A 25,932-nucleotide genomic window follows, 5' to 3' on the forward strand; every position below is an offset into this window, starting at 1 on the left:
TGAGATGCGTGTGGCTTACTTTTGGCTGTTAGAAAGGACAGTCTTCTGTGCATGTATGTTGTAAGTCAGACTATAAAAGCCATTCTGTCCAATTGTGCTACGTTATACCAATAACAGCTAACAAACTTTGCAAACCATAAACAAAGTTTTCAACAGTCCCAGAAAGAAAATGAAATGTTAACAGAAGTGGGACTAGTGCCTAGATACAGCAGGGGATAAACACCTCTGCAGAAAGGCAAATTTAGAGAATATGTCTCTATTTATGTATGAAGTGTTGTTTATGCTAATATCCTTTTATTGGCAGTTTTGTGTTTGTGAGTACAGTCCTCAGTTTCTTTATTTTATGACTCTTGTGCCATTTTACATTTTGCTTTGTTATCTATTGCATTGTGCAGTAATTAGTCCCATGCTTTGGTTCTCAGCTGTTAAAGACTCTTCAGAAGAGTAACCTGTGGGGGAATTGCATGCTTGTTGTCACCATCCCTGTGGAACATGCATGCAATCTGGATGAATTCACAGTAGCCCTCAATTACTGAGTAATGTTCTGTTTTCTTCTTCATAGGACTGAGTTTGCCCTAAAACAAATCATGTCATCAGGAGGAGCTGAAGATGATATTCCCCAAGCAGAGAGGAAAACAGTTACGGATTTTTGCTACTTGCTGGATAAATCTAAACAGCTATTCAATGGCCTAAGGTTAGTGCATGTTATCAGAATTGCTTCAGAAAAGCACTGGAATGTGTGTTTGAGCATGTGAGTGAGGCTGAATATATAACTAGCATTTAAGCTCAAAACCAGGAAGTTTGTTCAGCAGAGAGCAGTTTGTGCTTCTGTATGGGTAATTTTGGACCAGATACGTGAGAATGTCTGTAGGAGTAGAGATTCATGCACTTCTCCTGAGATGGTAGGGAAGATGTGAGAAATGTGAGTTAAATGTCTCAGTCATGTCAGTTGGCAGTAAGCTGGAAGTTGTGAATTCCATGAAATTGTAGAATTAATGTTTGAAACACCTGATTGGGGACCAGATGTTACTGTACAGCTTAAGCTGCATGCAACTGCAAAAGGCAGTACCACAGAAACCCCATCTCTGTGCCAGGATGAGGAGGACTGGCTTAGGTGGGAAGGAAGGTGGCCAGGGATATTTTTTTGAAGGCAATTTAGAAAGTGATAAACAGCAACGTCCAAATTTTAGTCTATATTGTCTGTGTCTGGTGAGACAGGTGTTTAATATAGACTGTGGGGAAAGGTAACATCTGCCTTTGTCTTTAAAGCATTTTTAAGGTAAGTCTATCTGTTTTGTCAGCACCAATAAGAAAGGGAATAAGAGAAAGAGGAGTTTAAGGAAAATAATTCCAATTAGAAACAGTGATATAGGTTTCCTGTTTATGTCAATGTATGCTGAGTTAAAGATTATGTTTCCAAGAGCTGTTCTGAGTTTTGCTGTAGAGTCTCTTAAGCAACATGCTTTTTAGCTCATATCTTGTTGGCAGTTCAACCTCTTACTGGTCTCTGAGTAATACTGTGTGTTTGGCCCATACAGCTTGCTGTTTTTCAAACACAGATGGTTAGCAAAGATGTCCCCCTCTCCCCAAAGATTGATCATGTTTTTCATGTGGTTTAAAAGTTGATTACCAAATCCAGAATACTTTATGGTCCAAAATCTGGAAGGTGAGTGTGCAGTAGAGGCAAGGAGTTCTGGTGATTGCATTCAGCGCTGTATGAAACAGGCAGTAGTGCAAGAGGACTGATATCTTGAGGCCAGGGTTTCCAGTGCCTTACATTGACTTTCTGATGCAGCTGGCTTCAAATTTTGACCTGAGTCACTGAAGAGTACAAATTAATACTGTCTTTGTCTGGATGTGTGATGCTCAAGCTTAGATCACAGAGATGGCAGAATACCTTCAATCATTCTGGCTTTCATTTTTGGAGGAAAGCAGAGCTTCTATCGGATTTTCAGATGAGAGATAGTTTCCACGTGCATCCATGATATTTCAACAAAATGAAACATTATCCAGCTAGATGAAAAGAAGATGGAAAATACCTTTGGTGGAATTTGGGCAATAAAAAAATAGAGATGAGCCTCAACAGCCAGCTCCGTTGAGTGAAAAGGAGAACGTACCTCTGTCCTTGCTGTAACTTAATGCAATTAATGTAGTTCTTTCTTGCACTGAACTTAACCACTTACCACTGAACCATTGAACTTAAACGACTTTACCAACAAGGCCATAGATTCTTGTGTCCATAATAGTGGGGTCAAGTGACATTATAGTCTTCAGGCATCTCCTCTGTTACTGCTTGTTCTCTTCTGGTTAGTTCTACCTAGAAGGGACTTGGCAAGACCCTGACTGTTGGCCCAGTTGCTTGCTTTTTGCTTGCGTAATAAATAGATTGACACCTGCCTGCCTCCTTCATTTTGGAAGATGATTATGGCCTTCATTGCTGTATTTTACGGCATTCTCTTGTCTCTAATATCATAGAATCATAATATGGAATATGTTTCATGGGGGGGAAAAAATAAGGTGATGAGGGAAAGACAGGAGAGCAGTGACTTCCTGAAATCTCCTCTGGGCACTTCAGCTACAGGGAACTGAGCCTATAGCTGTGTTGGCAGCTGCTTAACTATTGCTGCTGCCAAAAATGCAAGGGCTCAGCCTGCCACGTCTTTGTTTCAGTAGCATTTCCTTCCTCTCTTCCCACTACAGATGCCAAATACGGCATTTGAGGAAAACATATGATGATCTGCCAAGAGTGCTGCTCTGAAGTGTACTTGATGCTCACACTGCCATCCTTTTGTGGTTGTACCTACCAGAGCAACTTAGAATAGAGTTGATAGAGGCTTTCTAGTATCTGTACTTGTTTTTGAACACCCTGAGCTGTAAGTTCTGAGCGAGTCAATGAAGTATGTGCCAGTTTCTCTTTTCCCTCCTCTTCCCACTCCCACTTGTTCTTTTGGAAAAATACTGAGGAGAGGAAGCATGTTAGGAAGCAGCTTCTTATGGCGTACTGTCATCAGTTACGATTTTCTTGCTTAAGATGCTGTCTATGCTTAAGATTTTTCAGTATCACATGGAAGCTTAAAGGTTAAATAAGAGGATGTTCCACAGATATTGTACTTTCCTATATTAAGGGTCTTGTTACTCATAATGCTGAACTGCGAGAACTGTGACTGCTCCCCTTTCATGGAAAGAGCTGGTAGTGTTTAACTGTTAATTTCTCAGACTTCTAGTAAGATGCAAATTGAACCGTAGTTTTATGAGATGCTGCTGGTTTAGAAACAACAGGGCCCTCTTAGCTTCAGGTACTGCAGCAGGCTGTAGCCCTGTCTCTTGCTGAGAGGCTTCACACAGCGATGGCAGGTGAGGCTGGATACTGTGTTCCTGGTGTGCTCACTGTCCTTGTGGGTCAGGGGGAAGGGAGAAGCTATGCAGAAAGCCTGTTATCCCAGTACTGCTTAGGCTCCTGAAGCAGGAGCTCCTTGGACTACCGTTCTCACCCAGTAAGGCAGATTCTCTGGTCTGATTAAAGAAACTGTGCACTACATGTCTTCGCTCACTTATGCTGGCTGCTTTCTCATGGCAAGGTTTTGTGGTACGTGGGAGCAACACGAGAACACAAAACGGCAAACGGGAGCGAAAATGGGTGGTGGCAATGGCAGGGCTTATCTGCAAAAATCTGTGGGGGAGCCATGGTAATGTATTGTCATAAATGAAGTTTTATTACAGCCATGTCAGCATACTATCAAAAGAACAAGTGCGACTGTCTGTTTCCATGGAGATCTTCCCTGTTCCCTGGGGAGCGCAGGGATTGCATGGCACTGTGCAGCTATGCCAGCTGCAATTAGGAGAGCGTGCAGCTTGAGCAATATACATGTGGACACCCAGCAGTGACCGTGGACAACAATGGCCAGGCACGTGCGTGCTGCATAACAGAGGCTTTTTAGAATGCCACTATTTTCTTGTATTCCCACCCAATGCAGTGCAGTGAGTTGAATGAGGTTTCATAGGAATGCTTAGGCTTGTGCAGGGGGAGGGGCAGAACTGAGAGGTGACTGTCATGCAATAGAAGATGCCAGGTGAGATGCAGAGACCATTTTAGCTTACTGATGAGGGGCATATACGTAACAATCATCCACAAACAGCTGTCTGTCTCTTAGTTTGTGCACACACTTCTCAGTATTTGAGAGAGGAAGAGTGGCAAGTATGATTGGCTGATATACAAAGGAACGTTAATTTCCTTTTCTACCTGGGGTGCTGTTAAAGCAATTGTAGTTAGCAGAAAGACACCAGCACATTGCTCTGGAAACTGTGGTATAGTGCTTTGCCTTTTTGACTCCTCTAGATGTCATGGCATGATTTCCAAAATGTAGTGATTTGCTGCAGCTTGGATAGCCCAGGCTTGGAGGTGCAGCCTTTGCAGGCAGGTCTGCTGCAGGAAGAGTGAGATGCTGAGTGGTGTGCTAACCAGCACAGTGATTTGAGAGAGCATTCCCTGAATGAGTAATTCTTGAATTAAATGACATGCTTTGCCGTGTTGGAAATGCTATTCCAGTTCCACGTCTGCTTGTATGCCTCCTCTGAATCAACTTCAGTACAGATTTGTAAGCATCATGAATTCAGTGAGACTGACAGTCTTCATTCTTCTTGGTTGTGTTTGTTCCAAGGCCCAAACAACTCTCAGATGAAGGCCTTCTGCTAGGGTTGAGAGTATGTACCTTTAAAGCTAAAATCCTTGGGACTGCATCACAGTTGTAGGGCGAAGGTGGAGGAAAATATATCACAGCATGGAAATTAAATGACTTAATGAAAGGAGAATGGAAGTGGCTTGACTAACTTGCTTTATGGCACTGGAAATCAATAATGAAAAAGACACGTCTCAGGTTCCACCCTGTTGCTAGCTCTGGGTTAAGGGGTGACAAATATTACCCTGATGGTGTAACCGGATCCAGTGAATGTTGGCTGCATGCATCTACATTGCTGGCTTGGCCTGATGATGCTTGGACAGCTGATTTACACATGTTTTATAGGACTGTTTCTGAAACAGTGAGCAGCCATTTTGTTTAAAAAAGATTATTTCCTGAGTGAGTAGAAAGAAATATCATCAATCTAAATTAGTCCAAAGGAACTAATTGCCATTATATTATTGCTCGCTTGCTCGCTTCCAGGTACGTATTTCTTATTGTGTTGTTGTTTTTTTTTTAAATGATCATATTTTATGGGCCCAGTTTAGCTTTCTGTACATAAAAACAATGAAGTTACTTCTCTTGTTGCAGGGATTTACCTCAGTATGGGCAGAAGCAGTGGCAATCCTATTTTGGGCGAACGTTTGATGTTTACACCAAACTCTGGAAGTTTCAACAGCAGCATCGGTAAGGGAATGTTGTGGGCAGCTCTGTTCTATGAATTTAAAGGCAACTTTAATCTCTGGCATTACGGTACGCCAGGGGCCCCCATTAAGATTGAAATTTCATTGTGTCATTCAAGCATGAAGGGAGGGAATAGTCACTTCCTGTGGTGCTCACAGTCTAATGAATTAAAATGTTACAGAGTTTTCAGTGCAACTTTTGTTTTTTGTAGAACAGAACCTTTTGCTCTACTTGAATGCATGCTGCTTTAATGTATTGCCAAGGAGAAGCTGGGGTGATGGCTTCTGCAGTGCAGAACCTATCTGGAGTGGTGTGAAGTGTCTTGCTGCAGTGTGGGCTCTGATCTTTCACACCTCATGTTGGCTGTGTAGTTGAGTGTTCTGGGATTTGGTGACTTTTTTGTTTCGTGTATTTCATGCATCATACTTATGTCTAGCTCTCACAAGTTTTTTTGCAACCTAAATGGCCATGTTCTGGTGTGCATATGCAATGCTATTGGCTCTGTGAGGAACTGCTTTTGGGAATACCACACCAGTAACAAAAGCTGAATTTGGCCCTACAGCGGCTCTTTGTCTTGTCTGGTGTGATGATCTGAGAAATTCTGGAATGCCTTTTAATCTTTCTTTTCTCTCTTGCGAAATAGACAAGTATTGGACAATCGGTATGGGTTGAAGCGGTGGCAAATTGGGGAAATTGCTTCCAAGATTGGGCAGCTCTATTACCATTATTAGTAAGTAAGCACAGAAAAGGATTCAGTAGGGAAATGCAGTGTTAGTGGCAGTTCCATGCTCATTATGTGCATACTCAGTCAGGGGCATGCTGAGGTAGAAACGGATGTCAGTTGAGTCATGAGCTCTGAACGAGAGGCACTTGGGGCTGCATGGGGGTGCTGCAGAGAAAGGCACCTTTGAGCCTGCTATGATATTCCTAGAGTCACATCAATACTGCCTAAGGACTTACCTCCCACCTCCAAGGTGTCTAAGTCTTCCACGTGTGCTGCATGTGGCTCTTGTGCAAAAGTGTGATGTACAAGTTTGGGAGCTTAATGTACCTTTAAACTCTTGAATTAACCTGTCACCTGTTCCTATGGGCACAAGATGGGCAGATTTTATTGTTATCAGAGAATGAATCCAAGCTCTGAAATCTGTCTTCCCAGCATACAGTAAGAATGAGTCTGGCTTACATTAAAAGTTACTTGAAGAGAGAGTTTTGCCATTGATGCACAAAAAGGTTAAGGGGGCAGGAAGGGAGGGTTTGGCACGGGTTTGCATCTGAAGCCCTGAGCTAATCTGATTCTTCCTCTACAGCTTGCGCACTTCTGAAACCAGCTATCTCAATGAAGCTTTCTCCTTCTATTCCGCGATCAGGCAGAGGTCATACTACTCCCAGGTTAACAAGGAAGACAGGTATATCTGAATGGATGCCCTTCTTTTTTTCTTTCCTAAGACCAGAATAGTTTATGTAAGTAGCAAGTAATTTGGAACATAGGATCATAACTGAGATGAAGTCAGTGTTGTTGGAGGAAGTTTCTTTTTTAACCCTTTTGCCATGATTAAATACCTTAGTATAAATAAGAGCTTTACAGGAAGACTGGAGGAACATTCTTATGTGGCCCTAGCTAGAAAGTTATTAGCCCCAAATTTCTGACATCTTGAGTCCCGCTCAGTTGTGGTGCTGGGACCTGGTATGCTGCGTTGTATGCTTTGCCTACCTGTGTTGTATTCTGATCTCTAATTTCTCTATGGTATTTTTCAGGCCTGAATTAGTGGTGAAGAAGCTGCGTTACTATGCAAGGTTTATAGTGGTTTGTCTCTTGCTCAACAAAATGGATGTTGTAAAGGACCTTGTAAAGGTATGTTAAAATGAGGGTAACAGTGATAAGAGTGGGAGGTCATTGGTTTTTCCAGGGCTTTTCTCCTAATTCAGAACTCAGTAACGTAGTCTATTTAACCTTAAATATCACTAATTAGATCTATGATATTTGATAGTGCTGCTGTGTAGCTTTTCCTTTTTAATTTCTTTTGATTGTGAATTTGGATGCCACAGAAGGAAATGGTAATATGGATAGAACTGTGAAAAGATATCAGCATGACACGAACATTTGGTTCAAGAAGATGTAGTTGAAAATAAACTGTAAGATCCACGTTATTGATCTGAAAGCGTTGGAATCGTTCAGTGACTGTGAACACCTCTTCATTCCTGTAATTGATTGAAGACATTGATGAAGTCTCCCCCAGGAAGTCTTCATGACGCTTCATTGCTGTGAAAGCCCATGTCTCCAAGTTTGATGCTGAGCTTATTTCTCTTCCCTTCCAAACTGCCATCACTCTGTCCCATGTCTAGGATACATCCTGAATATATTTTGCACCTCCCAAAGACCCATCAGAATGAAGCCTTGCTAAAGGATATAAATGTTACCATGAAATTAGAGAGGCTGGATCTGCATATGCCATTGCTATGGGAATAAAGTATTGAATAATTGTAAACTCAAGTTTTTGTACTGACCAGTGCTGGTCTTTATAATATATATGACATCCAACACAATGAATATCTTCTGTGAATCAGACATTTGATCAAACACTTGGTGTTTGAATAATTTGATAGTATTATTTGAACGCCAAGTGAAATATTCCAGTAGTTACTGCTGAGATTGAGAGCTACCCTCTAGTTGCCCTGAAGAAACAGTGTGCTTCTCCTAACAGTATATGGCTCCCAAACCCCTCTGACAACCTTGCTGCAAGCAGCTTCTGGTTTTGACAGTTTTGTGTAGTTGCATTACTGTCTTTTTGTCTAAGCTCACTTGAATTAGTAGCAGCAATTAAAAAAAGCCACACAGTTCACTTTCGTAATGTATTTGAAGTTGTTTGTGAGATTAAATTTGAATCCTTGTTGTACATAGGTTAAGGGAAAAACAAGCAACAAGACTGTATGTGAATGTGATAGTTACACTTGAGACATTCCAGACACTGAGACCTGCTGAAAAGTAACTTGGCATTGCTGAAACCCACTGCAGCATTGGCACTTTGTCTCCTGAGGGAGCTTGTTTTGGCTGGCATGTTAGTCATAAGTGTGCTGCATCTGTTCTTGAGTAAAGTGACTCTTCTTCCATTCTTAAAGGCCAGCACAGCTAAGCACATTGTGAAGTTAGTGACAGTTAAACTTTCAGTTTAGGAAGTAACTGAGCATTTGAACTTCTTAAATTAGGAGCTTTCAGATGAGATTGAAGACTACACTCATCGTTTTAATACTGAAGATCAGGTGGAGTGGAACCTGGTTCTTCAGGAAGTGGCAGCTTTTATTGAGGTGAGAATACCATTACTTTCTGTCAGTTTAAGGTAAATTTTTCTGACTTCTTCACCAAAGTGTTCCTGTGTCACCACCTCTGTGCTAAGCAGGTGTGCCATGTGGAAGGACTGTGTTGTTGCCCAATTAAATCATTGAAATGTGTTTACAGTAGTGTAGCAGTGACAGCTGTTCAAGTGCCTAAAAAGTCAGACCTGGTCATACAATGTAGTGAAGGCAGAATTGTGAAGCTGAGTCACCTTTTTATTTCTGCTGCTGTGGAAGCCATTCCTATTTGCTCAAGGTTTTTCTTGTGCTCCAAGGTTCACTTTGATTGTTGGAGTGCCTTTCCTTAGTGGCTTTCATACAAACGTGGCAAACTAATTTTTAAAATCTGCATTATTTTTGAAAAGTTTGTGACTGAGAAGACGCTGTCTTCTCTATGTACACTAAATGCAAACCTGTGTGCTCTGCTGAATTCCTAATTTGTTCTGGTTACCTTTTTAGGCAGACCCTGTAATGGTTTTAAATGACGACAACACCATTGTAATCACCTCCAACAGGCTTTCTGAAACTGGAGCTCCATTGCTGGAGCAGGGAATGATAGTGGGACAGCTTGCTCTTGCAGATGCACTGATTATTGGGAACTGCAATAACCAGGTAAAAGTAATCATGAAGTCTTAACTTGTATTGTTACAGCTCAAATTCTCTCCCTCTCAGCAATATCTCTTAATCACGCAGCAGAATATTTGGATTATTGCAGTAGAGGCTAGGTACAATTGATTTTTCATATAAGAGATTGTTCTTAGCAGTGTTCGTGCTTGAAGGGTCTCAACGGGACGTTTTGTTCCAGCTGCAGTTGCAACAGGAAAGGGCTTTCACGAGATTTTCAAAGGCTTGTTTTTTAGATGATGATGGTGGTGAAACTATGCAGACTTCGTTATCTCTGAACTCTTTTTACAGTAAACAGCAGAGCTGAATGTAAACTAGAGTTTGTGTATCTTCCAAATAGTGTCTAAATACAGAGTACATGGGGTATTCCATCACATGATTTGTGAACAAGTCAGAAAAGTCTAATTTGTGGATGCGGTAAACTGGGCTGGTAGAGCTGTAGTAAATAGACTTCGCCCTGTATGAGCTCAAAGTCATTCACAGACTTTCGAGATTCAGAGATATATTGACAGAAAGTGGCGCGTGGGATGTAGTTGAGGCTCTTGGATAATTCCAAAGAAAAACAGACTACTTCAGTTGTATCTGACAGAGCAAACCATTTGTCTCCTTTCGCAGGTGAAGTTCAGTGAATTGACAGTTGATATGTTCCGAATGCTACAAGCACTTGAAAGGGAACCGATGAATTTAGCTTCGCAGATGAACAAACCTGGAATGCAGGTGAGTTTTGTTTCAGTGACAAACTTAGCAGCAGGTCTTAACAGCTTGGGGGAGGGGAAGAAGAAAAGAAGCTATCTGTACTGTCACTGTGCAGAGCCAGTTAGGAAGGCTGATGTAGCTCTTACCTGAAGTTGATGGAGGGTAGCTCAAATCTGTGGAGTTTGACTCAAGTAATGTGTCAAACACATTACCTTTGGTTTTGTTTTCTTGGGGAAAAAATGTCAATGGTGGGTAAATTATTAGAAATGAACAGTTGGACATAATTTCACAAGTGGTTTACAGTGGTGTAGCCTGGGTACCTCTGAAGGAGTGTCTGTCCTTGTCCACGTATGCTCACCCATTGCTTTGCTTTCACTCTGGCAGTCATGGAGCCACGTAAGTTCATCATCTTGCTAATTGATATCAAAGTTAAATATCCCCTTCTGTGAAAGCAAAAAAACCCACCCGACTTTATCTGTAGGTAAAAAGAAATAGCTAGATTTTAATTTTTTAATTTAGACAGGGAACTTGTTTTCCATTGTTATTGTGGATTGTGCTTTAGAGAGGATGTTGTAGATAACAGAGTGAGGGATCATGTGAAGTTCTGCTGCTAATACTTTACATCATACTTTACTGTATAGGAAATGCTGCATGGGCAAGCCATTTCAGTGGGAAATACATTGAAAATAAACATTGTAATAAGCAGAAATTTAGAGGGTAATGAAGCTGCTTTGTAAATATAAAGTTATTTTTTAAATTTATTTGTTTTTCAATAGGAGTCAACAGAGAAACCAGCCAGGCGAGAAAACCCTCATAAATACCTGCTTTATAAACCAACTTTTAGCCAGCTGTACACATTTTTAGCAGCATCATTTAAGGTTTGTGAAATCAGTGAATTTTGGTCCCCCACTTGCTCAGCCTTTTGCAGAATTTAAAAGCTTCTGCTTTGTCATATGGACTGTCCTTAGATGGGATGAAAAGAGGCTTATTTTGCAAGTCTGTGTGGGAGCCTGGATGTGTTGCTTTTGTTGTTCAGCTGGGAATTCAGGGGAGAGGCAGGTGTTACACACACTGGAGTATTTAGACATAAAAAAAAATTCCTGTCAGAATGTAAATAGTTTGGGAGTTAGCTCACATGCATCCTGAAAGCTTGGGGTTTCCATATCTTGGAAAGCCTCAGTTCTGGGTTGTTTAGTAACAGGTTCTATGTGGAAGCAAATCTTATTTTTTTTTAAACTGCTGTTTGAACTTGTAAGGTCAGCCTGCAGGTCTGCATGGAAACGAACAAGCACAACAGTATTGATATCATTGCTTTACATTTTTGTCTGTATGCTCACCTGCTTAAAGGGGTGCACGTGGTGGGGAGTGGTATATACTCCTAAGAAGAAAAGCATGAAGGACAGCTGGGAGTGGGAGCAGCACGTTCTTCAATGATAGTGCTTTTATTAATCTAATGGTTGAGTGTTTTGCGTTTCTCCCCTTGCCACTCTTCTGTCTGTGAATTTCAGGAGCTGCCTGCAAACAGCGTGCTGCTGATCTACCTGTCTGCCACGGGCGTGTTCCCATCAGGTCGTTCGGATAGTGAAGGTACAATAAAGGAATGCTCCCTGTCATGAACAGGGCTTGAATTCTCTTTGTGTTCCAGGACAAGTGATCAAGAAAGATGTCACAAAGCTCCTTGTAAAAGACAAGTTGATTTTATTCTACTGTTTACTTAGATAAGTCTTTTCTTTGCACAAGCAGTAGATAATTCTCTGTGTTTAAATTAGTGTGCATTAACCTGGGACCTTTTTAAAGGACATCGCCAGTTTTTGATGCATCTGAAGTATCAAAAGTTTTACCAATTTTGAAGACCACATGGCTCAAAGGATGCATCCGTGCAAACGTTATAAAATAGCTAACTGGCACTTTGTGATTCTTTCAAATCTCTAGTACTGTGAGAGCGTACAGTCAGGATGGGTGCTAAAAGGGCTGAAGTGTCTGCACGGACTGTTCTATTTGCATACTTGTTAATGTGACAATTCAAGCCTTTTCATGATTTTTTGACTATTCCCCTCACCTCATCCTCCTGTTCTTTGGAATTTAGCAGAACATTTGGATGGAGCTGCAATGTAAAAGCTGAAAATTAGTTGGCTGAAGCAAACACAGTCAAAAGATCCACTTATATTTTTATAATTTAAGGAAAAAAGTGTTTTTAACATCCTAAATATTGTACACACCTCATCTGATTGAGACTTGCATTCCTTTATGAGATGCATGCCTTGTCCGTTCCCATGCATGATTTATAGATCTCTCAAAATGTTAAAGGTTAAAAAAAAAATCCCTGTCAAATTTTGATTGTGGCAGTGATTTTTTTTTAAATGTTTTTAACATTTTACTTTTTGCTATGACTGTTGGTGGGTTCTAGCTGATCTGTTCTATTCAGCTTGTGTTATGTTCACTTCACTGCATGTATTATTTCAGTTCAGTACTTTACCATTTACTTTGCCATTAGAGCTCTGTTTTCTGAAAAGCTGCATAATCAGACTTAATTTTTTACGAAATGAATCTCATTACAACTGCATTCTTTTAATAAGGTGATGCAGTCTGCATGGACCCCCAAAAAAGTTCCACCTTATTAAAAGAGAGAGCAGTGCAAGTTGCACTATCAGTTGCCTGTAAGCCATTTGTTCTTGACAGGTCACATGTGAGACATTTCTAACAGTGCTAAATTAATGTATGTTCTGTTCCTAGTTTTGTAGCCCCAGAGTTTCCTTTGAAATGGAAAAGTGTCCTATGCAGCCAATCCTGAAAGGGTTGCAGTTGGTGGCCAAATGTGAGTCGACCAACTCTGCAACTGTATAGCAGTATTAGGAAACCCTAATACTGTCTTGAGCCAAAGTTAGTGATGCTTCATACTCATATCAATGGCAGAAATATTTCTTGGTATCCCAAGATTTTTTGATTTTTTTATGTAGGAATTGGTGTTTTTCAGCCATTCCTTTCACTTTTGCTCTCAAACAGACTGGCAGGTAGCTCAGTTGTGTGAGCTTAGCAGAACCTTTCTTTAGGTTACTTAGGAGCACATGTCCAGCTATGTGCATTTAAGAACTGTGAATTCTGTATTTGAAGTATTAAAAATGAATCTTTGCTGCAGATTGGAGACCTGTTTAAAATGTTTTGTCCTTTCTGGAATACTGAAATTCATTCTTTGAACATTTTCTTCTCTTCGCAGTGCACTTATTGCAGATGTTATATCAATTCTGAGAGGCTAAAGGGGCTGATTGATTTAACATTAGTTTTTAGTGAGATTATGGTTATAGGATATACTAGCTTATGCAGACATTTATCGAAGGTATTAATTGTTCTCTATGAAGTAAGTAATGAGTTTTAATCTTCTGCTATCTAGTGTAATGAGAGCTGGTATCTGGATTTTTTTTGTGTTATATCTGTGGATAAATAGGGAATGAATAAATTAGAAAATATGATGTTGCATTTTTCTTCTGTTTTGATAGATGACCAAACTACTGAATATGAGTTACATTGAGTATGTAGCCAGTAAAGTCTCCACGTTCCTCCATTTTCTCCCTACAACTATAGTAGCTCAGACTCACTTTGTTTCTGGGATTTTTGGTTGCTTCCTCCTTTTCCTGTGTTCATTAAGTTCTTAACAGAGCTTCGTTACAGCTGTTAATTTCAAATTTCTTTTTGCCCTCTGTAGGTCCATATGATTTCGGGGGTGTTCTGACAAATAGTAACAGGGATGTTATAAATGGAGATGCTATCCACAAGCGAAACCAATCTTACAAGGAGATGCATTGGTAAGTTTTATGAGTGTGACAATTGCAAACACATTCAGTTCATGGCAGGACATCATAAATGTAGATTGGCTTGAACTTCACCAATTGTAAATGACTGTGCAATTCTAAATGACAATTTAAGCATGGGAAGTATTACTGTGACTTAAGGTAAATTCTTTATTACTGGGAAGTTTCAAGTTAATGGATGATTAGTTCTCAGGAAGACAAACATCTCTACATCTCTTGTTAGGAAAGAACTAACAATTCCTGTAATCCATGTTACAGAGAATACCCAGTTAGTTTTGCAGTTACTTTCTCAGGGTGAATCTGAAGATTGAGGCAAGAGGGAACTGCTGACTTTTGATCTGGACATGAGCAGCTGTGTTTGAGAAACTCGTGCCCTGTCACAGCTTCGTAGCAATCCTGGTGCTCTGTGAAGCATCTTTCTCTTTTCAGCCTTCACCCTGGGGATCTCTACCCTTTCACAAGAAAGCCACTTTTTATCATTGTGGATTCTTCGAACAGTGTGGCCTATAAGGTAAGGCTCTTGAAGACAGCTATTTACATGATAGGATACAGTGTCAACCCCTAGTTAGCTTACACTTTTAACAGGATATTTTTTTAAACACTTTGTATTCAGTCTTTCTTTTCTTTTGAGGTTGTGCATGCTAGTCAGGATCTGATCCTATGAATAGGAACAAGAAGGAGAAGCACATGAACAGCCGCTCATTGGAAAGTAATAAATCCTCCTGGAGGGAATAAAAGTTCAAGATTTCCAAGATCTCTGGTGGGAGGTTTATTTTTGTTATATACCAAAGACAAAGCTTGGTGTGTGTGTGCATGGGGGAGGGCACTAATTAATCTGCTTTTTTTTTTCCAGTCATCCAGCACTCAGTTGCCTTTAACCACCAGAAACAAATCAAAGCATTGAGACCAATCTTTTAAAACATGGGGTGTCTGTGTCTGTAAAGTATCTCAACCAAAGAAATAACAAGACTCAAGTTAGCATCCGCTGTTACTGTAGAGTGATGTATTCTTGGACAATGAGTCTCCTTCTAGGGTGCTATCAACTCAAAATAGAATTACTCCATGCCAAATCATATTTGGGAATCTGCAGTTCGGGTAATAAAAAAGCAGGCATTTGCAATCTGAGTTGGCTATTGCATCTGGAGAGCATTATGACACTTATTTCAGTCATGAATTAGATATTATGAATGTGCTATATCTGGGGAAAGTGCCACTTCCTTATGTCTTGCTTTTTATAGCTCCATTATTTGCAGTGAGAAAAGTGAACATTCACAGCTGTGTTTCTGAGGCGGAGTAGGGACGTCTAGTGGCCAGATGAACTTGTTCTTGTTTCCGTATCCACAGCCTGCATCGTTTGTTTTAAGGGCTTGTGTTGGCTAATGAGTTATTAAATTAGTGACTAGGTGATTCGGAATTGTTCTGTATTGAGCCATGTAATTCTTACCTAACAGTCTTAGAAATGATCTGGCCTCTCTGTAGAGTGTTGTTCGTGGCATTGTAGTGCATTTCAGAGGGCTTTTTAACCACTGCTGTGTTTAACTTCACCACGCTGGCTTGCAGCATAAATTTGTTTTTTATTAAATCTCTTCTCCATTTAAAGGGAGAGAAATGTAATTAGAGTGCTTTACTCTGAGAAGAGAATGTGGTGGAGATTCATTTTTCTCTGCTCTTTCTTGACATTGATTCCTATATAGTTGTTTTCTTTTCAACTGAAGGGCACTGACAGAATTCTCAGTCTCAGTATTTCCTAGCCCTTGTAAATTCCTGTCTGTTGTTCTGCATGTGCTTACGTGCTTGGTTTCATGTAGCAGAATATCTTAACAGTGCTGTCCTGCAGATATTCCCTCGGTGTGTTACAAGGTGTTTTGTAGACTTAAGCACTGGCACAAAGAGGTTCTGTGCAATTCTGTGAAAAGCTGAGGTCAGTGTACTGACTTTTTTTCTACAGTCACTGTGATCTTTTCTGACAAGACAGCAGCTATCCTGACATTTAAATGTCACGACTGGCAACACCAGCAGTAACAGCAACTGCTCACGCTTCCTCTTCTAAAATCCACTTCTGATCTCCTGAGTGCACTCCCATCCTCACAACCTTCCTTGAAGGTTTGAATAGTGATGGCTGAAAGTACGTCCTGCCCACTTTGTCAGACAATCAGCACTTCCTTGATTGTGTATTTACTTCCCTGTATATTTAACTGAAAGTGGAAGATAACCACGGATCAAGCACATCCATTTGAAGCTTTTTAAAATTTATTTATTTTGAACCTCAACTGAAATACAGATGGCTGCGTTCTTGAAGGTTCCCACTGTATATGTAGATGAAATAATATTTTAAAATCACTACTTTCAGGTAGCTGTGGTTGTGTGCGATTACAGTCAAATGCAGAGTCTTAAAGAGTATTGCTCCAGCCAGAAAGAATGCAAGGCCTTTGTCAGTGATGTGATGTAACCCTCAATTTAGTAGAGCTTACATGTGAGATGACCTCTTTTGGAGATCACAGGTTGTTCTCTTTTGGTAAGAAATGTTTATGAGATGTGAAATGTGTTTTTAAAAGCTGCGCTTCTGTTGAGAAGCTTGAATACTGAAGTAAAAAAAAAGAGACAATTTTGAACCAAAAGTGTGGCTTACCCTTTTTGGAGTTGTCCATGCACTGAAAGGCAGGGCATTTCCTTATCTAGACCTGCTGTCGGCAGTTCTGCTGTTTTTTGTGGTGCACGGTGTGGTCCTCCCCTGAGCCATGGCTGTTACCTGCTCCTTTTCCTTTGCTGTGTGCTTGAACACGACTCTTCCCTGTGGAATTCAGGAGCTGAGGTGGTGGAAAGTGAATCCTGGTGTTCTCTTGGGCTGTGGTTAGCAGCTGTGTCTGAGCGAGAGCTGAGACAGGTGCCTGGAATCTTGAGACTCTCATTCTCCTGGATCCACAGTTTAGATGTAGCAGCTGGTAGAAGAAGCAGCAGCCATTTTCCAAAGAGTTCTATTTTAGGGTAAACTGGGTAGTTTTTCCCATTGTAGGACTTAGCAGTTATATTGACCTAACCACCTGGCACATTTAGAATCCATACTGTTCACAGATGCTGTCAAGGAACAACGCCCTTCTTGAGATGTGTGACTGACCCTTGGTTTTACTTTATGGCTGTAGGCAATGTTTAATAGCAGTATTCATTTTACTGAGGGAACATGTCAGAAATCTACATGACATTACACTTGGTCTTAGCCAAAAGCCAAGAAGTGATGTGGCCCTGCCTGTGGCAGGGGGTTGGAGATTCATGATCCTTGAGGTCCCTTCCAACCCGGGCCATTCTGTGATTCTGTGAAATCTATGTTGGCCTCTGACTGAGTGATAGAAGATTGAGTTCAACATGTGAATCTGCTCATGAATACTGAGCACGCATGTTGAGAATGTGTGACCTGCCAGCCCCTGTTCATCAAAACTGTCAGTGTCTGAAGTGACTCCTGAATTTTTGAATGTTTATTTGTCATTCAGTATTGCTAACTGCTGAGCTGGCTGCAGATAGCGTCTTCACGATCGTAGTTTTTGTTTCTACATTAGAGACTGAACCTTAATATCTAGCATTATAAATCTCCATCAGGATCTTGTTGAAATAAAGAGATTTCTAGGACTAGTGAGCACTCTGTCAGGTACGTGTAGTATTTTATTTTCTTTGGACTGGATTCTTACCTTTAGCAGACTTGGATGAAATTATTTGGTGAAACTAATTTAACTGAAATATGCTGCCTGGAAAGGAATGTTACAAGTGAATTATGCAGAAACCAGGAAGAATTAAAAAATTATCTTTTTGATGATTTTGCACAAGCAAGTGCTTGTGGTGATTGACACCTGACATCCATCCTGCCAGGTTTAAGAATATAATCTGCAGAAGCGTGTGTTGCGCTTCAGCTCTGGGTGCGTAAGGAGGAATGTAGACATAAACATTTACATTTTCTCTGCGTTTGCAAGCCTGCAGTTTTAAGAAAGCTGTTGCTGACAAGACAGATGACAGGTAATGTGGGGAAGTTCATTGCGGGTTTCTTTAGTGGTAATCATTATTGCCAGTTAATATGCCTGTTAGATACATAATAAGATTATTACCAGGTGAATGGTAGTGAAACAAGACAAAGACTTCTTTTAAGGTTTCCGGAGGAATTTGTGTGCAACAGAACACCTGTGCAATCCTTAAAATGCTGGTAGAAGGTCTGTTGAATAGACATTTTACAACGTGGCTTCCATACAGCAGATGTTAGGGTTGTGACCTGCTTGTTTTAAAGTGAACAAATTTTAGAGTTTTTCTCCATTGGGCTCTTCTGCTTCATCAGGCAGAGTTCTTCTGGAAAGAAAAGCGTAAAGAAAGCACTTTAATGGGATAATTTTGTTGGTATTGAGGAGAAACACTACATCTTTTTTGACCTTAATGCCATTGGCTTTCATTGCTATTGCAGGATATCCTTCTTGTTTGTTTGTTTTGCCTATTAATGAAAGCCATATTTCCATGAAATTAGTGTCTGCTATCAGTTGTAGTGAAATGAGAGGATTAAGCAGCCTTAAAAATATAATGGATTATATCTCTTCTGTGCTGTGAGCTAGAAGTAAGTCAGTTTGTCAGTTTTACAACCAATCTTAACTGTGTGGCAGTTAAGTTAGCGTGTTCTATGTCCTGAGTATTCTTTGTACCCTTAGCCTGTCAAATATTCAAAAGCAAGCAGAGTAACAATCAATACTTCTAAATTCTTATCTGTTACAGAATTTCACCAACTTATTTGGACAGCCATTGGTGTGCTTGCTTTCTCCAACAGCATATCCAAAAGCATTACAAGGTATAGTATAAAGTATAGTATGGTGTTTTCTAGCACAGTGCTGGGATTCTTATTGTATTTTTATTATTGCTGTTATTATTAGCACTTGAGATAGATTTATTAGTACCCAAAGGTCAGCAGAATGCATTAAGGTGTTAGCTTTTAAATGTCAAATCTGAAGCAAAATCCTCTCATATCTGGTTCTGATTTAGAGGGTAGCTTTAGGAAAACTTGGATTTGCATTGTCTGAGAAGGTGGGTCTATAGCAGGATCAGGAGAAGAAACATCATTTTTCTGTCCACGTGATTATGATAAAATAATAACTATTCTCCTACAGGAAAGAAGGGGAGTCTTTAGCAGGGGCTGAGGTGATAGAACAAGGGGAAATGGTTTCAAGCTCAAAGAGGTTAGATAAAAGGAAAAGATCTTTTACAGTGAGGGTGGTAAAGCGCTGGAACAGGTCGCCCACTGATGTGGTGGATGCTTCATCCCTGGAGACTTGAAAGGTGAGGCTGGATAAGGCCCTGGGCAACCTGATCTAGCTGTGGTGTCCCTGTTCATTGCAGGGAGTTGGACTGGATGGCCTACAGAGGTTCCTTCCAACTTTAAGCTTTCTATGATTCTATGATTCTATTTAAAATTTCCTTATTGGAATTTGCCATATTAAAGTTACTATTCAAGTAACAAGTAACAAGTATGAGCATCTAGCTTAAGCTATGTAGAGAAGTGTTAGGCAAGCATCATGAGCAAATGTGCAAGAAGCAGACACTTTTCATTAGTTTCAGAACTAGTTCTACTATTTAGCAGAAACTTAAGTAGAAAGCAAGTGTTGTAATAATTAATTCAATTTAAATGGACTTTGAAAAATAGAGCTGAATTCTTTATCAACTATTAGATGCTTGTGTGATGTTCACTGATCAGTCAGGAATGTCTTGCTGTTGTTGTGAGGGTGTGGTATGGTGCACTGGAGTACAGAACAGAGCCTGGGACTGGGGCTGTTAGGGTCTGTGCTCATGTGCTGCCTTGGGCAGATAGGTTACGAAAGCACGTGAAGCTAACAAACTGCTGTTGGAGAATGCAGCGGGTGAGCAGCTTCATTCTGAGGCAAGGACAGCTCTTCTGCTTTATGAGCCAAATGTATCTCTGTCTATTGATTTTTAGATCAGTCTCAGCGGGGCAGCCTCTTCACACTCTTTCTGAACAATCCTTTAATGGCATTCCTGTTTGTCTCTGGATTATCAAGCATGCGCAGAGGGCTGTGGGAGAAGTGTCAGGATTATCTTAGGAAAATCAATCGAGACATCGCGCAGCTGCTGACCCACTCCCGCTCCATAGGTACGTGCCGCGGGTTGCGGTGGAGACGTGGTGCAATTCAGGTGATGCTGTTTTCTGCTGCTCGGCCTTTCCAAGGGACAGAGTAGCAAACGAGGAGGGAGGAGGCACGCAAGTATTTGTGGCTTCCTCAGGGCTTATTTTTAAAGCCTTTCTGAATTGATTCTGTTTGTTGCCTTTTTTTTTTTTTTTATAGATCAATCCTTTCTTCAGTTTTTTGGGGATGAATTTCTTCGTTTGCTTCTAACAAGATTTATCTTCTGTTCAGCTACTATGAGGATGCACAAAATTTTCCGGGTATGCAGAGATATCTGTCCCTTTGTGAGAATGACAGTTGAGTGCTTATAGAACTGCAGGATGGAAGGGCCTAATGGCTAAACATATAGTTGTGACCTCAGAAAGAGAGCTGATATTCACGTGCTAATGCCTTTAGCTTGTATTGAATTTGTGTCTTTGTACCTCTCCACACACATGAAGCCTTTGTCTTGCTTCATTCTTAATATTTTACGTAAGTAGCAGATGTTCTGAGTCACTCTAAACAGCTTTGTCTGGTAGAAAAAATTCCTTTTGATAGTGAGAACTATTATTTCTACACAACTAAAGAGGTGTAGAACAAGAATATGAGAGGAAAATAGAAAGGAGTGGAACTTCATAGCTGGAATGTATTCTAACATGGATTGGAGTTTGAAAGGTGTTTGAAGTTTTAATGAGTAAACTAAGCAGGAAGATGGTATTTTCCCTCCCTGCTGGTTAATATTGTACCAACAATGAAATCCTGCTTCTGGATCTGCACCATTCTATATTTCTGTCTGTTGGCAAATCACCTGCCTACTCTATTTTTAAACATTACAGAAGAAAAAAAGTCAAAACACAGGAAGTATACAGTATTCATCTCATGTAACTCATGTAACAGATATCTCGTAGCTTTCCAAACCGAAGTTAGCTGCTAGGCTTCCTAGAGAAAAATAGGTCATCTGTGAGTGGGGATGGATTGGTCCCTTTAGGATGGGAGAAATCTCCCAGTGGAGATGCTGAAGTGTCTACAATGTCAAGAAATAAACTCTGGCCTATTAGGTAAGTATAGGTCAGGTTGGGGTGTTTTTTGTTTTAATCTTTGTCATTGTTTTATATGGCAAAGCTTTTATGAATGTATGATTTAACCGTCTTAGATGAACGGGGGTTTGTAGAGCCACTCTGAGGTAATGGAAAACTGGAAGTGGTGTCATTTCTGATGGAATCTTTTCTCTCTCTGGCAGGCTAAACAGATTGGGTTATCTCTTATGTGAAATTGGACTTGTGCAGTCTTCTGAAAAGCTATAAAAAAAAATATCTGATTCTTTTTGTTTTCACTGTCATCTAGCAGGAAACACGGAATTATCCAGAATCTTACCCTCAGCTGCCAAGAGATGAAACGGTGGAGAACCCTCACCTCCAAAAGCACATTTTGGAGCTGGCTTCCATACTGGATGTTAGAAATGTTTTCCTGGAAAACACTCTTGACGACTATTGAGAAAAACTGTCTTACTGCAAAGGGGTTTCCCTGGCCACAGATTTTGAATGGTGCAGTTTTCTAATGTGAAAATCATAAAAGGAAGTACTTGATTTTATTTTTAAACTTAGGACCATTATTTTAAAAAGTAATAATAAACAGCTGTTAGGTTAGCTGTTCCATTCTGTATGGGGGGGTCAATTTTATAAGAAGTTTTCATGTCTTTTAAATGTTAAACTACAGAATTGCTAGAGGTTTATTTCTGGTCTTGTGGCTGTCAACCACATTTCCAACAGCTGATCCTAAGCATAGAAGTATTATTGGTTACCTTTATCCCACATTTGTGGAAATCCTTTATTTTTATACAATTTTAAGAAATTGGAAAAAAATTGATAGAAAAATGGTATTTTGTCCCCAAAGAGTCTGGATTTGAAATGATAAAGATGGAACCACCCAGTGCAAACCAACAATAGCAATAAAACAAAGTCCTTCATAACCAATATATTTTTTCAGTCTTAGGCAAGTAAGTAGACAAAACTGTGGAAGATTAAGTTGCATTTGGAGACAACGAGTTTGAAATGAAGTTGTAAAGAAAGTTAATGCTCCCTACAGATTTGACACAGCAATGTCATGTATAAACTCTGAACTGCTGGCCAAGGACACAATTTCCCCTCTGTCTGATGGGATACGTGGTTAGCAATTAGCGAATTAAAAACTAAGAAAGCCCTCTCTCACTGTAATAAGGATCATCTTGCCATTTTTGTTGCTGCCACAGTTTTCTAGGAGATAGCATTCTTCATTGTGAGCCACTAGTCAGATATTCTTTAATTTCCAGCAGGTTTTATCTTCCTTTCTTTGTGTGGATGAAATGTGTGGCTCCCACAGTGTTACCATTCCCTGACTGGAGTTGAAAGAATGCCCCATGAGTGCTGAATACAAGCCCTTCCTATCCCCCATTTGTTAGAATAACCTGTGCTGGAGCTGTGCCCTGAGAGAGAGATGCCAGTGCTCCTCTCATTAGTTAAAGTGTGGATCCTGCCAGTAGGAGAGGCTGTGGTTGTGTTTGGTAGCCCTGTAGTATCCCTCAGCCTAGGGATCTTAAGGAGTGCAACAGCCTCTGCAAAGGCTCTTTCTGGAGAAAAGTGCTTGCCTGACTCTCTTAGACTGTACTGCCTTCTTTGCAGAGCTCAAGGACCTCTTGCAACTCCTGGTAGTAACGGTTTGAGCAGGGGGAAGGAAGTGAAAATATTTTAATTAAATGAGTTTATGTTCGCTGTTCCGTGTACTAGAAAGGCAATGGAAGAATGAGTATGATCAGCGCTTTTATGTTGAACCTCAGCCATGTCTCCATTTTTGTTGGGGGAAAAAAATGCAAAATTTGGTGGCTACCATAGTTATCACAGTAGACCTGTTTGCAAGTGTTGTCATACAAGGTGTGATCTTCTCAGCTGGAATAGTGGAGGGCAGCAGTTCAGCACTGATGAGCCTTCGTTCAGTTCAGTGGTATGTTCTTCGTGGGTAGCATGGTGTGGCACACCAGGAATTGCTCGAGTGAAGGTGGGAAGTTGCTGTGACGGTCCTCTCTATCTGGGATGCAGCTGATGCCACCCATTCTTTAATTTCTAAAGTGAAAAAAAAAAAAAAGAAAAAAGTAAAAAAAAAAAAGAAAAAAAAATAGTAGTGTTTGTTCTAAGCAGTCTTGAAGCTGTTGTGTTGGGCCCCCACCACTTGGTGCTGTTCTTTGGACTTTGGCAGGACTTTGTTACATGGGATATGGAGTTTATTTTAAAGAGTGCGTGTCTGTGTGTGTGCATGTGTATTCTAGGCGTCTGTGTGTATATGTACAATACGCATACATCTACTGGCTGGTGTAAATTGTAAATATGTATATATGTATAGGTACTTGTATATGTATTAAAAAGTATGAAACAGTACAATGTCTATATACAAAATTTATATATACACACATACGCCATTCTGGGTGCATTCCCCAAAGTATTCCAGATCATTTGTGGTTGTCGTAACAGTTACGGCTCTTCTGCTGTTGTAATAATCTGTTTTAAGGGACTTGCAGTTTGTCCTTGAAGTAATTCAGAAGTGATTTCAGATGCAGGAAGCCTCAGTTAGCCGGGGGAATGAGTGCTCCTCTCTGTGTTACAGTGATTAGATTCATAGATTCTGAACTGTGAAGCGAATGATCTGCCTTTACCTCTGGTAGGAGGTCTCCATTTGTTAAAATATGGGATTCTGCGTGGAAGCTAAAGATAGCAGAAGGCCTTTAATGCAACAGCAAGTGAGAGAGAGGGATTTTCTGTTACCCTGCCTGCTGTTCCTCCTCCGGCAGCATTCAGCTTACAGGAGAGAAGGATCAGATTTCCCAAGCTCACTGCCTTCCAATCAAATGCTTTTGTTTTGCTTTAGCATTTGCTTTGATGAAGCTGTTCTCATTTTGGTTCCATGTACCTGGATGACAGTATGCGAATTCTGAGGATAGGAGCAATGGTTCCATTAGCATGAGCTGGTGAACTTCTGTGGGAAGTGTTGAACTGAATGGGAAAGCCTTGGCAGACACAGTCTTCATTTGAGCTGGGCTGAAGCAAGGAGTCTTTGCTTGTGATCTTACAGGTTTCTAATCCGCTGTGCAGCCCTAAGAAAAGGTCTTTAAGAAAACAAAACGAACAGAAAAGCTGCAGATGCTAGAATATAGGAGGAGAATTTGAAACTTTCAAAATTAGTTCAGATGTTGAATTTCTTAGCAGCAATGACCATCCAAGTCAAAAATTCCTCCTGGAGGTCCCTCATTCTCTTCTTACCTTCTGACCTTTGGTTCAGAAGGACTGCTGCTGACAAGGGTACTCAAAGATAAAGATTTCACTTGTGTTAGAAAGAGTGCAAAAGTGTACCTTACAAAGAAAAAGGCTGATACCTTCTGTCTGCTCTCGCTGTAGATGGATAAGTATCTGGTCTTGGATTTTGAGCCAGCCCCCTCCCTTCTGACCCAAAGCAACTGCTTTCAAGATGAAAACTCATATTTTCTCTCCAAGTAAAAGCTTGTCTTGTTTGAACTTACTGAGTCATTCTAAAGTTGTGCTACTGTGTGCTGTGTGCTATGGTCATAGGTACCTTCTCTGTGTATGCTTGTAGGTACTGAAGAAAACTTTGTGTATTTAGCAGTCCTCACTGGAAGCGAGGGGAAGACTGAACCATTTCTGAGTGAGAAGAGAACAGATCCCTTTCTTCTCAGGCCTAATGCCTTCCCTCTTGTCTTGCTAACCCTTCGCTCATGTTAATAGAGAAGACTTGCCATCACCAGGCAAGGGTAAATGCTGTATGTTATGTACTATGAGAGGAAAATGTGAACTGTACTGGATGTCTGTGTATTGGACAGCTTCTGCCTAGCTTCCTATTTCTTCTGCATGTAATACGTTTGAATTAATCCTACTTTCAGAGGAGGCACCTCTGTTCCTCCCCCTCTGTTCCGAACATCTTAGCCACAGTTAGTGTTGCTGCCTTCTTTTTTTGCCTTTTTGACTTGTCAGAATAACAGTGGGAAGGGAAGAAAAGGTTATGAATCTTTACAGCTGTGTTTTTAACTACTCCTGGGATGTGATGTCTCATTTTCTTCATTCACAACTAAATGGAGCACCAGCTCTGTGAGCTTTGCAAACTGGAGTTGCTCCCTGGAGTACTTTCTCAAGAAGTTTCAGGACGGTTTGTTTGGATAGTTTATCAAACAGTGTCTGTCAGGTTATGACTTATTAAAGCTCTCAAGACTATTCCATAGGGAGATGTGCAGCGATGTCTTTTAAGGATTGCAGGAAATAGATGGAGACGGGGAATTAGGCTTCAGATAATCATCTTCATAAGGTGCAGTGTGAGTAGTTGTGATCAGGCAGCTCCTCTGGGAATGAAAGTATCGCTCCATCGCTCATCCACAGGCATGTTGTTGTGAAGTGCCTCCCCTTGCTCTGCCTTCATCCTTACACTGTAACTCCATGCTATGCCTGAAGCCTGCTTCTTCCTAAAAGCTAAAAAGCTTGGAATCCGTCTGAACTTGTTTTTTTTGTTTTTTTTTTTGTTTTGTCTTGAGGCTTCTTTTGTAACAGCTTTGTCTATGTTAGATTCTTCAGTAGGTGTTCGTATTACAGGTCACTAATGATGGCAGTAGCAGAGCCCTCGGTTAGTCCTGCCCTTTCTGGACCAAGTGGCTGCTTAGGTGTCAGCGGCTGATCTGTGATGGCTGCTGCTGTTCTTTGGCTGAGGGAGCTCCGCAGACTGGAAGCTGTTCACATCCCTGGTGACTTTGCCTAGCAGCACTGTCAGCTTGTGTGAGGGGTGTTGGTGTGGAGGGTGGGGCAGAAGTCTGCGAAGTGGAGAGGTTGCATGTTGCTGAGACGGCTCTCCCACATTTTCTAGTGTCTTTGACTTCTAGAGCAGTTCTGTTTCTATGACCAAATCTAGTGCACGTGCTTTGAAGATTCAGATGTCTGCAACTAGAACAGG

The 25,932-nt window shown here is 40.7% G+C and overlaps 1 protein-coding gene across 5 annotated transcripts in view; it reads left to right on the top strand.

Annotated features, from left to right (window-relative positions):
- SCAI (suppressor of cancer cell invasion) overlaps nt 1-23,104 on the top strand; it is a 32,508-nt gene extending 9,404 nt beyond the window's left edge. For 4 of the 5 annotated variants that reach the window (XM_048965802.1, XM_048965804.1, XM_048965801.1 and 1 more), the window contains 16 exons: nt 563-694; nt 5,268-5,363; nt 6,004-6,090; nt 6,668-6,766; nt 7,116-7,212; nt 8,565-8,663; nt 9,150-9,302; nt 9,930-10,031; nt 10,787-10,888; nt 11,519-11,597; nt 13,711-13,810; nt 14,246-14,327; nt 18,557-18,629; nt 19,770-19,943; nt 20,137-20,237; nt 21,301-23,104. In XM_048965802.1, the coding sequence (XP_048821759.1) occupies nt 588-694; nt 5,268-5,363; nt 6,004-6,090; nt 6,668-6,766; nt 7,116-7,212; nt 8,565-8,663; nt 9,150-9,302; nt 9,930-10,031; nt 10,787-10,888; nt 11,519-11,597; nt 13,711-13,810; nt 14,246-14,327; nt 18,557-18,629; nt 19,770-19,943; nt 20,137-20,237; nt 21,301-21,450 (1,701 nt within the window). In that variant the 5' untranslated portion in view covers nt 563-587 and the 3' untranslated portion in view covers nt 21,451-23,104. The remainder of the gene's footprint in view (nt 1-562; nt 695-5,267; nt 5,364-6,003; nt 6,091-6,667; nt 6,767-7,115; nt 7,213-8,564; nt 8,664-9,149; nt 9,303-9,929; nt 10,032-10,786; nt 10,889-11,518; nt 11,598-13,710; nt 13,811-14,245; nt 14,328-18,556; nt 18,630-19,769; nt 19,944-20,136; nt 20,238-21,300) is intronic. The other variant, XM_048965800.1, reaches the window with a different exon arrangement.
- The last annotated feature ends 2,828 nt before the right edge of the window (nt 23,105-25,932 follow it).

This window comes from Lagopus muta, chromosome 19 (assembly GCF_023343835.1).
Source record: "Lagopus muta isolate bLagMut1 chromosome 19, bLagMut1 primary, whole genome shotgun sequence".
NCBI lineage: Eukaryota > Metazoa > Chordata > Aves > Galliformes > Phasianidae > Lagopus > Lagopus muta.